The sequence below is a fragment of the Oncorhynchus mykiss genome, chromosome 8 (genome assembly GCF_013265735.2).
Source record: "Oncorhynchus mykiss isolate Arlee chromosome 8, USDA_OmykA_1.1, whole genome shotgun sequence".
NCBI lineage: Eukaryota > Metazoa > Chordata > Actinopteri > Salmoniformes > Salmonidae > Oncorhynchus > Oncorhynchus mykiss.
This window is the reverse complement of record NC_048572.1, coordinates 45,676,984-45,691,706: the sequence shown is the minus strand read 5'-3', so window position 1 is coordinate 45,691,706 and position 14,723 is coordinate 45,676,984. Positions and strand designations below refer to the sequence as shown.

The window sequence follows — 14,723 nt, the reverse complement described above, 5'->3', positions numbered from 1 at the left end:
CAAAGTCCCGCAATATGAGCTATGACGCTAATATTTCTGTAAACTCTTCACAGTTGTCTTCTCTGGGTGTCTCCGAGTGGACTGATACCCTATTTCATTGCTCCACATTCCAACCATGTTTAACATTATCAAGTGTGATTTCCCACAGTCAAAGTCCCGCAATATGAGCTATGACGCTAATATTTCTGTAAACTCTTCACAGTTGTCTTCTCTGGGTGTCTCCGAGTGGACTGATACCCTATTTCATTGCTCCACATTCCAACCATGTTTAACATTATCAAGTCTAAATATGGCATGATTTCACCAATTGTAACCTTCTGCATCACTTTCAAATAGGGACTTTTATTTTAAAGGCGAACCACAAATTCCACTATTGTGGCTATCTTCACAACACATATCCCGGTACGGTCAAGCCATAATATAGTAAGTAGTTAGATAAAGCTAGCTGGATGATTATAACGTTAGTTTTGGGCAACAGGGTTAAGTAGCAGGCTAGCTATTTTTTTCAATAGGAGAACAACAAGTGGCTACCTAGCTAATACTTACTCACATGGATTCCTAAATCATTGCTAAGAATAATGAAAATGACTCCAGTTTCTACTGTTCATTGTTTTCAGGCTGGTTGTATTGGTGCTAGCTAGGTACCAAGCTAAAGCTAGCTAGTTACCCCAAAAGTTATTTGCAAACATTTTTGATCCTGATCTAATATCAAATAATATCGAATGCTTACACAGACGTTTTCCCATTTGGTCGAACAAATAATGCCTTATTACAAACGCGGTACTGTATAGCTGTGACAGTGATCGTACTTGTTGCGCTTGGCTTGCACGTGCAAATTCAGCGCACACAACATTCTATAATAGAACTGTGTTATTTGACGCGTCAAATTAAACGCTTATTTAACAAGTCAAGTATATTTTACGCACAAAGACCCAAACGGCGTTCCGTACAATAGTTACATTATGGTTTTATTTATCTTACTGTTATCTAGATCTGTTCATGTGCATGTTTTTATCATACTTGTCATGAGAGGGCGGGCTTGTAAAAGTTTTGGTTCCATCAATCAGCTGATCGCTAGTTTCGCCAGAGATAAAACAATTGCACAATTTCTAAACCATACTGTACTGTCTTTGACAATAGAGTTCGCCCGCTTGTAGTCTACCTCTGGTTTGTTCAGCCATTGCTATAGGGAAATAATAGGGGTTTGGCACATATAGCGAAAATAAGGTCTGAGATTAACACATGTTTGGGAGATTTTATACGTTTTGTTCTATGAGATCATATCAGTCAATTAACATGACATTTATGATTGATGAAGGCTTTGTGCTTTTATGTGCCTTTTTAAATTGCATAAAATGCGTCATAATTCACAAAAAGTGACGTTAGCTGATTAAGATGATTTAATTGAACAAAACCTATAAGATCTCCTAAACTTGTGTTTACCACATACCTTATTTTGGGCATTTATCCAAAACCCTACCACAACGCTATTTCCCAATAGGCTTTGTTCAACGAACCATTGCGGAGTTGGTGCCTACAAAAAGACGCCATTACCTATTGCCAGAGAGGAAGAGAGGCCCAACTCGGCGGAGAATCTGTCTCCCTCCAGTAGGTGGCGTTTTTTTTATTCGCTCACCAACCAATGAGTTTTTGTATGGCGGTAAATGAGAGTTTCGAATTTGGTTAGCAAAAATATGAATGCCTTGTTTGCTACATTCGGTTTATTGATCAAATATAAGTTTCGTAATGCTTAAGTTGTTACTAGTGTACTGATATAAGTACGACACGTCACATCCCAGCAACTTTGAGAAAACACGCTGTATCGCATATTCATAGTAGTATTGCGTTTCTCTCCATGGAATACAGGTGGTTGACGTCAACAACCTTCATGACAAAATAATATCACTATAATGAGATGTATCCACCAATCAAAATATATGATAGGCGGGAGCTAGACAGCCCGCTAGGCCACTTTGTGGACAACGACTCATATTGTTAGGGTGAAGAGACATGTATCTAGTTTCAAGTTTCAATGTACAGTGAAATGCCTTTCTTGCAAACTCAAAACCCAACAATGCAATATTCAATAATGTATTACTAGAAAAAAAGACACGAGAAATAAGAATAGGAAATATGAAATAAACAATAAAGTAAGTAAGTACGCATACTATACACTGATAATATTTTAAGTCAGTTCCGATACAATATTTACATGTGCAGGGATATTGGAGTGATGGAGGTAGATATGTATAGTGGTAAGGGGACGAGGCAACAGGGTATAATATAAACAGAGTAGCAGTAACTTGCATCTTGTCAGTATATCCAAAATCTTTGCTATTGATCTCTATGTGGGAGGGTTAGGTTATAATGCCGCATTTAAAACAACTCGGAAATATGCCGACTTCCGAGTGTTCATGACAGTGGAGGCTCCTCAGAGGAGGAAGGGGAGGACCATCCTCAGTGAATTTCATAAAAATGTAAATTGTAAAACATTTTAAAAAGTTATATTTGGGATAAAACTATACTAAATATAATCACATCACCAAATAAGTGATTAAAACACACTATTTTGCAAAGGAGGTCTACAGTAGCCTCAACAGCACCATGGTGTAGCCGGAGGACAGCTAGCTTCCCTCTTTCTCTAGGTACATTGACTTCAATACAAAACCTAGGAGGCTCATGGTTCTCACCCCCTTCCATAGACTTACACAGTAATTATGACAACTTCCGGAGGACATCCTCCAGTCTTTCAGAGCTATTGCAACTTAAACTTACATGTTGTCCACCCAATCAGAAGATCAGAGAATGAATCTAGTACTGAAAGCATAAGCTACAGCTAACTAGCACTGCAATGTATAACATTTAGCGAGTAGTTGACTCAAAGAGAGAGAAAGACCAAAGTTGAACACTTTTGAACAAATTCATTTCTTCCAAAATTAAGATGCAAGAGAGAAATAGAGAGAGATTGTCATTCTTTTTCACTTTCACTTACTTAGCTAGCAAATGCAGCTAGCTAGTTTAGCCTGCTGAAACACCCTGCTTAAACAGAGGGATGCTATGTTAGCTAGCTGGCTATGACTTTCCAACACAACACAAACTCTTCCAAGTCAAGGTAAGCTTTTGGTATTACTAAATTATTGCCACCGGGCCCACCGGTAGCCTAAGCCTATCGCTGTTACATTGAACTGTGTGAATGGATTATGAATGAGAGTCATGTAATATGCTGTAATAGAAATAAGGCCATGCTCATTTAAAAAAAATGGTCCTTCCACCTCTTTAACGACACTGACCTTCTGACCTGACATCATGATTTGACCTCTTTTTTTCCCCAGAGTTCAAGACATCTGGGAACTGGGAAATACCAGGTGAAATAATGACTTCAGTGATCTTCAAGTTGGAAAGTCGGAGCTCTAGAAAGAAGCCTGAGTTACTAAGTTGGAATTCTGAGTTGAATGACTGTTAGAAAATATTGTTTTTTCCTCAGTGTCTTGAACAAACTGAAATCGGAAGTACGAGATTTCCGAGTACCCAGTTGTTTTGAATGCGGCACCAGTTGTCTTGAAAATCTTTGGTTTTGCCACGACGTGGACTAATGAGGAGACGGTGGATGTGGTTGGAAGAGCACGCTTGTTTGAATTGGAAAAGCGTTGCGGTAGCTATTGATAAAGAAGAACATCAAGACAAAGCAGCTGCTTTACAAGTGGGAGCGCTATGGAGATTGTGACAGACGGTTAAATGGCGTCCCTTGAGAAGGCAAGAACGAAACGTATGTCAGGAGAAGTGCAGTATTATCATAAGGAGACGTATACTTGGAATACGGAGGGCGAATGGAGTGAAAAAGAGAGGCAGAGGAGATCTAAGAGAGAGAGGGAGGAAGAGGGTGAGCTTGAGTCTTAAAAATGGCAGGAAAAGGGGAGATGGTTTGTTAAAGAAGAATAGTAGAAAGTGTAAGCAGAGTGAGCTGAAGACAGGAGGAGAAATGGAAGTGAACGAGGGAGAAGTATCGGAGGTGGTAGGTGTGGTGATGTTCTCGGAGCCCAAGGCTTGCATCGAGGTTCAGGATGAAGATGAGTCTGTGACAGTAGGAGTGAAGTTTTTGGAAAAAGTGGACCCTTGCCTTTTGACTGATCTGTGGTTTCAGGGTGGTTTCAGGGTGGGTGAAAACAGAGTTGGATGCTGTGGACTCAGTGAGGGTAACCAGAAGTGGTCTTGTGGTAATTGTTTGTGTTTCTGCTGGTCAGAGGGAGAAGGCGCTCCGCATTAAACAAATGGGGGCAAGAGATGTGAATTGATTTGCTCTCAAGAAAAGGGTGCCATTGAAAGGAGTGATTACTGGTGTAGCAGTAAATGTAAAAGTTGAGCAACTGAAGAGGAAGATTCCCGGTGTTTGTGATTCTTGTCGTTTTGCGCGACACAGACAGGGTGGCGTGAGTGGTGAAACAGAAGTCTGTTCTTTTGAAAGTTAATGTTGAGTCTATGCCCGACAAAGTGATATTAAGCTATATACAGTGCCTTGCGAAAGTATTCGGCCCCCTTGAACTTTGTGACCTTTTGCCACATTTCAGGCTTCAAACATAAAGATATAAAACTGTATTTTTTTGTGAAGAATCAACAACAAGTGGGACACAATCATGAAGTGGAACGACATTTATTGGATATTTCAAACTTTTTTAACAAATAAAAAACTGAAAAATTGGGCGTGCAAAATTATTCAGCCCCCTTAAGTTAATACTTTGTAGCGCCACCTTTTGCTGCGATTACAGCTGTAAGTCGCTTGGGGTATGTCTCTATCAGTTTTGCACATCGAGAGACTGACATTTTTTCCCATTCCTCCTTGCAAAACAGCTCGAGCTCAGTGAGGTTGGATGGAGAGCATTTGTGAACAGCAGTTTTCAGTTCTTTCCACAGATTCTCGATTGGATTCAGGTCTGGACTTTGACTTGGCCATTCTAACACCTGGATATGTTTATTTTTGAACCATTCCATTGTAGATTTTGCTTTATGTTTTGGATCATTGTCTTGTTGGAAGACAAATCTCCGTCCCAGTCTCAGGTCTTTTGCAGACTCCATCAGGTTTTCTTCCAGAATGGTCCTGTATTTGGCTCCATCCATCTTCCCATCAATTTGAACCATCTTCCCTGTCCCTGCTGAAGAAAAGCAGGCCCAAACCATGATGCTGCCACCACCATGTTTGACAGTGGGGATGGTGTGTTCAGGGTGATGAGCTGTGTTGCTTTTACGCCAAACATAACGTTTTGCATTGTTGCCAAAAAGTTCAATTTTGGTTTCATCTGACCAGAGCACCTTCTTCCACATGTTTGGTGTGTCTCCCAGGTGGCTTGTGGCAAACTTTAAACAACACTTTTTATGGATATCTTTAAGAAATGGCTTTCTTCTTGCCACTCTTCCATAAAGGCCAGATTTGTGCAATATACGACAGATTGTTGTCCTATGGACAGTCTCCCACCTCAGCTGTAGATCTCTGCAGTTCATCCAGAGTGATCATGGGCCTCTTGGCTGCATCTCTGATCAGTCTTCTCCTTGTATGAGCTGAAAGTTTAGAGGGACGGCCAGGTCTTGGTAGATTTGCAGTGGTCTGATACTCCTTCCATTTCAATATTATCGCTTGCACAGTGCTCCTTGGGATGTTTAAAGCTTGGGAAATCTTTTTGTATCCAAATCCGGCTTTAAACTTCTTCACAACAGTATCTCGGACCTGCCTGGTGTGTTCCTTGTTCTTCATGATGCTCTCTGCGCTTTTGACGGACCTCTGCGACTATCACAGTGCAGGTGCATTTATACGGAGACTTGATTACACACAGGTGGATTGTATTTATCATCATTAGTCATTTAGGTCAACATTGGATCATTCAGAGATCCTCACTGAACTTCTGGAGAGAGTTTGCTGCACTGAAAGTAAAGGGGCTGAATAATTTTGCACGCCCAATTTTTCAGTTTTTGATTTGTTAAAAAAGTTTGAAATATCCAATAAATGTCGTTCCACTTCATGATTGTGTCCCACTTGTTGTTGATTCTTCACAAAAACATACAGTTTTATATCTTTATGTTTGAAGCCTGAAATGTGGCAAAAGGTCGCAAAGTTCAAGGGGGGCGAATACTTTCGCAAGGCACTGTACGTTATCCTGTACGTGCTTTTGTGCCGAATACATTACGTTGTTACAGGTATCAAGCTTATGGGCGTGTGTAGGAGGGAGGTTTCTAGGTGTGAGAAGTGTGCAGAAGGGCATGAGACAAAGGAATGTGTAGCATTGGGGAAAGTAGTGGTATGTGCTTATTGTAGGGGTGCCCATGGGGCTGGGGATCAGAAATTTCAGGCGTGAGAGAGGCAGGTTGAGGTTTCCAGGGTTAGAGTAGTGCAGAAGTTGTCATATGCTGAGGCAGTGAAGAAAGTAGAGGAAGATGGGTCAAGGGGGAGGGATCCTGAGAGGAGTGGTGGGAGTAGTAGAGCTGTACCATTAGAGTGATAAACCAACAAGTGATATATTTCAGTAAGATTGGATTTTTAGCATTTATAGCAATGGCTATCAACTGTACTGCAGGGATTGAGGTTTTGGTGGCAGCTCCAGAACGGTATTTGGGTGTGCGAGACTTGATATCATAAGAGTTACAGGGTGTGTTAAGTGGTTGTGTCCCATCTTTTCAGGTGTTTGGCCTGAAACTAAATAGTTTTAAATAGTGGAGTAGGGTGGTGTTCTTGTTTATTATGTGAGAATTTTTGGGGTGAGTGTTTATTTATTTATTTTTTCAAACAAAGTAGAAGGGAGTTGTACTCCAGTCTAGTAGGTGGCGGTAATGCATAAAATGTTGGTTGAAAAAGAAGTTCAACCTCACCGAAGAAGTGGATTGATGACGTATCGACCTAAAATGGCGAAAAAACTGCTTAGGAAATCTCCTTCGTCCTCAAATAAATTCAATAGTGCAAACATGACGGATGATTTTCAATTACATCTCGACTCAAGCGACGACGACGCTCCAGAAGAGGTGACCTTCGAAGAGTCAAAGGCTTCTGCTCTACGGAGCATGAAAAATGCGTTGGAGACATCCAAAAGGTACAGGCTAGCTACCTGCTAATGCTAACTATCTCCTCATGGTACAGTAATATGTTTTTCAGTTAGAGTAACGTTGATGAAACCACGTTTTTTTAAATCGAAAACCAGATGTTTTAGGCTTATTTCTAGTAAAACACATTCTGGTGTTCATTTTTACAGTACATTGCAAAAGTGATATTTTGGTCTTTCAGTAGTAAATCTAGTTCATTTTGCCCACCTATCGGTTCAACTCGACTCTTGAAATCGTGATGTAGAAAAGGTGCCTCTAAATTAGGGTTCCCAAATTTGGCCCCCATGTTTTCTGAGCAAAAAACGTTGTAAAATTGTTGGGCATAAAATACTCCCAAATGTAAATCACTTAGTTGATTTCCTGCTGTTTTTACAATATGTTCCCAAGTATTCCCACACGTAAGAGACGTGATCATATACAAATAATAATTGATTGGATTTATAAAGCACTTAAATACCAACTGAGGTACTGAAAGCGCTTTACATAGGGGAAAACTCACCGCATCCACCATCAATGAGCTGCACTCATCTCTGATACATGACGACCTTTTTTTGTGTCAGAACTCTCAACACACAGCAGCTGTCAGGAGGAGAGGTGAGGAGTTGTATGCCAATTAGGAATGAGGGGGATGATTAGGTGGCTAGGTTGGGAATTGGGGCAAACACCCCTACTCTCACAATAAGCACCATGGAATTTATAATGACCAGAGTCAGGACACCCATTTTTACCTCACATCCGATAGACGGCACCCTATGCAGGACAAAGTACCCAAATGTAAGAGGTTTGAAATGATTGTTTTCGTCAAATATTATCTGTTTAGGCTTCTTACGGTCAATTTGCAGACTAACATTTTTTATGTTCTGGCACCCTGACCATCCGCTCAAGAAAGAAAATGGCTCATGGCTGAAGCTAGTTGATGATCCCTGCTCTAAGTCATACTCATCTCAGGGGAGGTGTTCGGTATAAAATACATTTCCATCTATATGTGCTGAGTGGTACCGACTCAAGGCTTGCTATAAAAGCAGATGACAGCGTGCCTTATTTGGTAATGGTCTTGGTAAATGAAGTGTGCAAATATATTCTGAATGATTCTTCCTTGACTAGACCACTGACCTTACACAAGATTCAAAAGGCATTAAGGCACATTTCTGCCCATGACTAAATTCAATGATTTTGCTTACCGTTTCATACGATGAGGTTGAGGATTATATGTTTGTTTTTATATTTGTAGCTACATCCGTCATAAGAAATTGATGTTAATGGTGGTCATGTCAACTCATATTTTTCCAAACCGCTATGACTGATTGGTCTGCTCAAACAGTTGGCTCATAGTTCAATGATTGTGAGTTCTAATCTCATATGGGGAAGATCTTTTTTCAAATCTTTTTACTATATCCTGTGCCCACACACTTCTAATTCTAAAAAGTGATCGCATACCTGTGAGGGGTCACCCTGGTAGGAGTTTTAGGTTTTTACATAGTACCCAAGACCAATCGGAGTAAATTTGACCATTGGAAAAGCGCTAGTGCGTAAATACTGCAGTCCAGGTTGGATTGAATTGAGCCCTAAATTTAAGCTATGATGGCTTTTTCTTCCCAACACGATACCGCGATAAATGTGAGTCCACATTTCAAAGATTTATTGCACCCCATGGGGGATTTGAATTTACACCGCAAGTGGCAGTAATGTCTAGGAACTCAGCACCTTACCACTGTGAACTAACTGTCCAGAGCCATATTTTCTCACAATGCTCATTTTATTAGCAGAGCGTGCCAGTGGACTTCTGGTAAGTATGCTTTAGTGAGAGAGTATTGGGATATTTATGAGCAATTCCCCCCACCCACAACTTCTCACCTGAATTCATTTTTGGAAAATGTTAAGGGGTTGGGCAAAGGCTGAAATTGGGGTTGAGAGTTACCCTTCAATGGCCAGCCTGATGTAACACATTCATTTGTTCACAGAGAAAAGGATTTGCTCAAAGAAAAGCGAAGGAAAAGACAGGAACTGTTTCAAGAACAGAAGGTAGGTCCATGTCTCAATGTTCTCAATATTATTAGCCCAGTAAACGTTGACGTTATGTCTGTCACAATTTAATCATGATCATTTGGTGGGTGCTTATCAAGGTTTCCGTTATGACAATGTGGCCGCGGTCCGGCAGCATTTTAATTTACCGGACCCATATGCATTGGGTGTGTAACCTGATTACATCAACTGGTATTTCCATAAATGAATAGGCTAAAAAGCAGAATTTCGCATAGTTTTTTTTTTTCCTTTTTTTTCCTCCCGGACAATTTTATTTAAATCGGCTTTTCTATTTTGTTACAGCCAAAAGCCGTCTATTACCCTGGTGCTTGTACATGTGTGAAATAGGACATATAAGTTTGTACTCTACGCATGTGTGAACTGGATTTGTTTTTTTGCATATCCCAACTCCCCCTGAGACCAGCCGTTATCCACGGCAACCCTGGAGCAATTAGGGTTAAGTGCCTTGCTCAAGGGCACAAACGGATTTAACCTTTTTGGCTCTGGGATTCGAACAAGCAACCTTTCGGGGACTGGCCCAACACTCTAACCGCTAGGCTACCTGCCGCCCATTTACTGTGCGCAGTCATATTTGGCACAATGTGTGTCAGAAGTAATAGAAAATAAGTTCATTTGCATTAAGGCAGTGTTTTGAGGTTTTCCATTTCTCTCAACTTTCAGTTACCAAGGGCTCAAAGGGTTATAATTTTGATGAGCGAATTTCTCTTCCATGTTGTTCTGTACAGAAAAGAAGACTTCTCCCTGCACATATTCTGGAAGAAATTGACACAGCTCCAGCAAAGTAAGTGCACATAAGCCTGTATCCCAATATGCAACAATTATGATATACCTTTATATTGGCATATGAAACTAACTGTTCCTAACCCATCTCTTTAGAAAACAGAAGCTACCTGGAGATCAAGGTAGATATGTTCATCACCTCAGATTATTTAAGTAGCCGTCTCGTTTCTTCCTTATTGAAATTATCATTTGCCTTTCAATAAATTGTTAAATGGCTATTTATTTAGTTTCTAAAACTAAATTGGTTTATTTTATTCTTTATTCCAGCTGAAAGCAACCATGAAGAGGCAAGCTGTTCATGGGAGGAGGGGCGCGAAGGATCGAAAGAAGGGTATGAGAAAGAGACGAAGAAAGGATTCAAAGGAAATATCCGGAGGTAAAACTGAATTCTGGTCCCATAGTCTGCATTTACACAGGCAGCCCAATTTTGATCTTTTGACAATAATTGGGCAAAATATATTTGGGCTGGCTGTGTAAATGCAGCCATAAAGGCATGTCTAACATGCTACACTAGATGTGTAACTTTTGCCCTGCGTGAGATGAGCCCATTTATTTAATTAAAACCTGGACATAAGTGTGACTCTAAGAAGCTTGTGGTGGTTCTATTAAGAATGACATGTGGCTCACGCTCGAGAACACTTGATAAAGTGGCTCACGCTTTGCAAAAGTTACTAATCCAGTGTAGAAGCTAAGAACCTACTGTTTTTCACAACGCCCGAGTGTAGCTCCCCTGTGAAGTTTCACGACTAGGCAAGCATCCTTTTGAAAAACTCCATTCTAATGCTTCTCTACTAGGAATGGTTCATTAATGACACACGCCTCTTGTTTCAGTCTGAAGGGTAACTACAGCGTAATGAGGGTGGCGGACCAATCTTCAACCAACTCCCAACAGCAGACAGCCATGGATTTTATACAGGCCAGACTGTATGGCCCGGGAAGTCAGAGGACGACAAGTATGAATACTCACCAGAGTTTCCGTTTGGAAAATGTGGCGCTGGACATTTGACCAATAGCATTTTACCCATATGCATTGGGAGCGTAACCTGATTAGAGCGCCCACAATGACAGATTACATTTCAATGATGGGTATTCATCTTAACAGCTGATGCAACAGATCAGAATGTTTAGCTTTAAAAAAATGTAATAACAATTTCTTCATAATAAGTGAATGTTTGTTCCATAGGAACATGCAATTAGCGGGAAAACAGTTGTCAAAAGCGCACCACACATGCGAGCGGTTTCATGGGACAGATGAAAATATCTGTTTGAAATTTAGAGAGGGGAGATCTGGTTGACGAAAGAGTTGATTTGTGGGCCTCTAGAGATCCTGGTTCGAGTCTAGGCTCTGTCGCAGCCGGCCAAGACCCATGGGAAAAAAATTCCCAGAAATGTACGCACAAAAAGCTCTCGTGTGCAAATTTGTTTCATCCCTGTTAGTGAGCATTTCTCCTTTGCCAAGATAATCCATCCACCTGACAGGTGTGGCATATCAAGAAGCACATCTGTGTGCTGAGGAGTATTTCTATCTGTAATAACCCCTTTTATGGGGGGGAAAAACTCATTCTGATTGGCTTGGGTGTGGCTCCCCAGTGGGTGGGCCTATGCCCTTCAAGGCCCACCCATGGCTGCACCTCTGCCCAGATATGTGAAATCCATACACTAGGGCCTAATGAATTCATTTCAATATATGAAAAGCTTGACTTAATACAATTATTTTATTGATAGGAGTGGGGGAAAAGTGCTGGTGCACTTACAAAAGCCTATTTCACACCATAGCCTTCTGAATTTGCAAGAGTTTTTTTTTTTTTTCCATTTTGATTTCGGCACAAATGAACATGTGGCACTGACTCGCCCATGGATTAAGGTTTCAGCATTGTCACAATGAAGAGTTCGGCGCTGGACTAACCACCTGCCTAGCACGCGCAGTTACAAGCCTGCTACGGTTAGCGGCAGGCAGACCAGCAATATCCACTTTTGTAGTGCGGAGGAAGCCTGAGCTGGCTAGCTTTAGAAAATTGTGAGTAGATCTAGCTTCCACTGTAGTATACTCCTGTTCTAATATCAGCAATTCTCTCTTTGCTGCAGACAATGAACTTCTCTCCCTTGAAAATAAGAGAGGCCCAAATAAAAGTGCGGCCATGCAGTTTGTGAATAAGAAATGGGGTGAGTTTCCTACATCCTTCAAGCTGTGGTTGGCTCAGTTCTTCCAGTCAATACAATTTCTACGTGGCTGCAACGACTTAAAATGCATCAGTAATGTGATTTATGGAATTGCATCTGGCTCTCTTTGGGTCACACTGCTACTCAGTTTACTAAATGGTTTTGTATAAAGTATGTTCTTTAGGATTACTTACCCATGATGTCATATCCTTACAGGCACAGAGAAGAAAGCAAAGGCGGAGAAGTTGAAGAAGCAATGGATTCAGAAACAGAAGGTTCCCTCAAGCTGAGCAAATAGGGAAAATATGGGGTGGACACCAATCGGGTAATCGCCCTTTCACTCTGCCCTGATCTGAAGGTGCTGGATAAGTTGAATAATTATGGTTATAGATCAAACTAGCTTTCTGATTTGGGTCAAAGTGCTTTCACCTATCCAGGCCATTGAGGAGCTGGATCAAGCATCTCCGAGTAGAAGTGCTGATCATGTAATTTGTCACAAAAATGTAAATGCCACATGTAAAGTGTTGGTCCCATGTTTCATGAGCTGAAATAAAATATCCCAGAAATTCACACAAAAAGCTTCTCATTGTGTGCACATCCCTGTTAGTGAGCATATCTGACAGGTGTGGCATATCAAGAAGCTGATTAAACAGCATGATAATTACTAGGGCTGTCCCAGACTAAAGAAAATCTTGGTCAACCGAGTCATCCTGTTCTGTCAATGTTTAAATGTATTGTTCCACAGTCACACACCCTGTGTTTGAATAAAATCAACTACACATAAACTGAGCTGGGCTGATGCTTTAAGCACACTGTTTGATTAAATAAGACCAATGACGACGGTCACTGTTTAATTACTGTGACCGGCGCATGTTGTCTCGCTATCTTCCCTACTGCAGCGAAAAGGCAACACAGCAAGTGTTTATTGCGCTGTCAATGCTACAATTTCAGCCATTTAGTTTCTGACTGAAGTTCTGTTACCAAAAAACTTCCCTATTCCCTCAACTCTTGCTCACTTTGTGAAACATGACAGTGTCGCATGCAACCAATAGGGCCTCATATCAATAAATTGATTAGTCCTAAATCTGCAAAATGGATGCAGAGGATGTGAAAATCTAAATATTTACTGGTTGCTCAGGAGGGAAAGGGAAGTCAGATCTGTGGAAGACATTTGACATAGTTATGGAAACTACTGGAGGTCAAGGAAAAGGAGGGTATAAGAGCAAGTGTTGCATGAGTATTGTGTTCCAAACAGTTTGTTAGATTACAATATATAAGATACTTTATTACAGCAGACTAAACCATTGCATGCATTTGTGAATTGTGGTTTGTTTAAGCTAATGTTAATTTAATTTTAAAACAAAATAGTTGATTGCATTTCAAAGCATGAATGTCTCATATGCTGTATGTTGGCATGAACGATAGATACTTCCGATGTATTGAAATAGAGGCCAAAGTAAGTTACGGTATTAAGACTGAACAGGACACGTTCTTAGGCCTACAGCTCGATGGTGGTTATACAAGACTACTATATAAAGCCTACTAATGTTGGTAATAAGAAATGTGCTGTTAGATTACAATATTGTTTTTCTGAGTAATACCAGTCTGTTCTAAGGAAAAAAAATTGTAATGCCTTTTAACAGCATAGCAAAGATTAAAAACCGCCAAATCTGTAAAATCGCTTTCTCCAACATTTTGCCATTGCATGAGGCTTGGTGCTCACGAAATCAGTAGACCATTACACTCAAAACAGGCAACAGAAGCAAGATCTGTCTTATGTCAGATATATGGATGATTAATAAAGCCAGGCACACTTAAGTTAGGCTATTGATTATAGACCTCAACCTAATTGAGGAGAGAGGAAACCAACTTAATCTGCTTAGCCAAATTGGCTAAAGCAAGGCTGGTTCCTCATCTCTGCTGCTGCTCCCTCCACCACCACATTGTTCTCAATCCAGATATGCTGGTTAATGCTGCTATTATGCACATAGCAACATAGGGAAAGGCGCCAATTCTACAGCGAACTGAAGATTGTCCGCGGTTCTAAAACGGTGACCGTATCCAATGGTGGAGAAAGCGCATTTGTTTTAAAATGTGTTGCACCATTATTTTTTACATAATATAACCATATAGATTATCTGGCAATATCTGAAATTGTAATGTTTATTTCTATACCATAAGCCACCTCTATCATTTTAGAGAATCTGTCTGAACCACCAACTGGCATCACAACCACAAACCACGTCAGCCCAGGACCTCCACATCTGGCTTCTTTGCCTGTAGGATCGTCTGAGACCAGCCACCCGGACGGGACACCTGATGAAACAGGAGTATTTTTGGTCTGTAATAAAGCCCTTTGTGGGGAAAAACTCATTCTGATTGGCAGGGCCTGCACCTCTTCCCAGTCATGTGCAATCCATAGATGAGGGGCTAATTAATTTTTAATTGACTGATTTCCTTATATGAACTGTTTCTTTTTGTTCAGTATAGATATGAAGAGTGCAATTGTGATGTTCACAGCGCTCATCTGCAAAAGAGACCTGTGGTCTCAGTATGACTCCGTTTATTTTTAAAGTCCAGGGAGAAATTTCAGATTTAATCCAAAGGATGTTGTCTAACAGCAGCCTGCATTGGAAATTTGTCTTCAGCGGCAACCAGGC

At 40.7% G+C, this 14,723-nt stretch overlaps 1 protein-coding gene across 1 annotated transcript; it reads left to right on the top strand.

The window, feature by feature from the left end:
• Positions 1-6,714: 6,714 nt before the first annotated feature.
• On the top strand, positions 6,715-12,848 carry nol7 (nucleolar protein 7). The gene is made up of 8 exons (XM_021612616.2): positions 6,715-7,070; positions 9,042-9,102; positions 9,849-9,904; positions 10,000-10,025; positions 10,171-10,279; positions 10,735-10,856; positions 11,989-12,066; positions 12,280-12,848. Exons 1-8 carry the CDS (start codon positions 6,814-6,816, stop codon positions 12,351-12,353), a joined length of 783 nt encoding a protein of 260 aa, XP_021468291.1. The 5' UTR covers positions 6,715-6,813; the 3' UTR covers positions 12,354-12,848.
• The last annotated feature ends 1,875 nt before the right edge of the window (positions 12,849-14,723 follow it).

What these genes read in the sequence shown, in the direction of transcription:
- nol7 (XM_021612616.2), top strand. Translation starts at nt 6,814, where the DNA reads ATGCATAAAATGTTGGTTGAAAAAGAAGTTCAACCTCACCGAAGAAGT. An exon ending in GCGTTGGAGACATCCAAAAG is followed by an intron (nt 7,071 to 9,041) that starts GTACAGGCTAGC and finishes ATTTGTTCACAG; the next exon opens with AGAAAAGGATTTGCTCAAAG. An exon ending in AACTGTTTCAAGAACAGAAG is followed by an intron (nt 9,103 to 9,848) that starts GTAGGTCCATGT and finishes TGTTCTGTACAG; the next exon opens with AAAAGAAGACTTCTCCCTGC.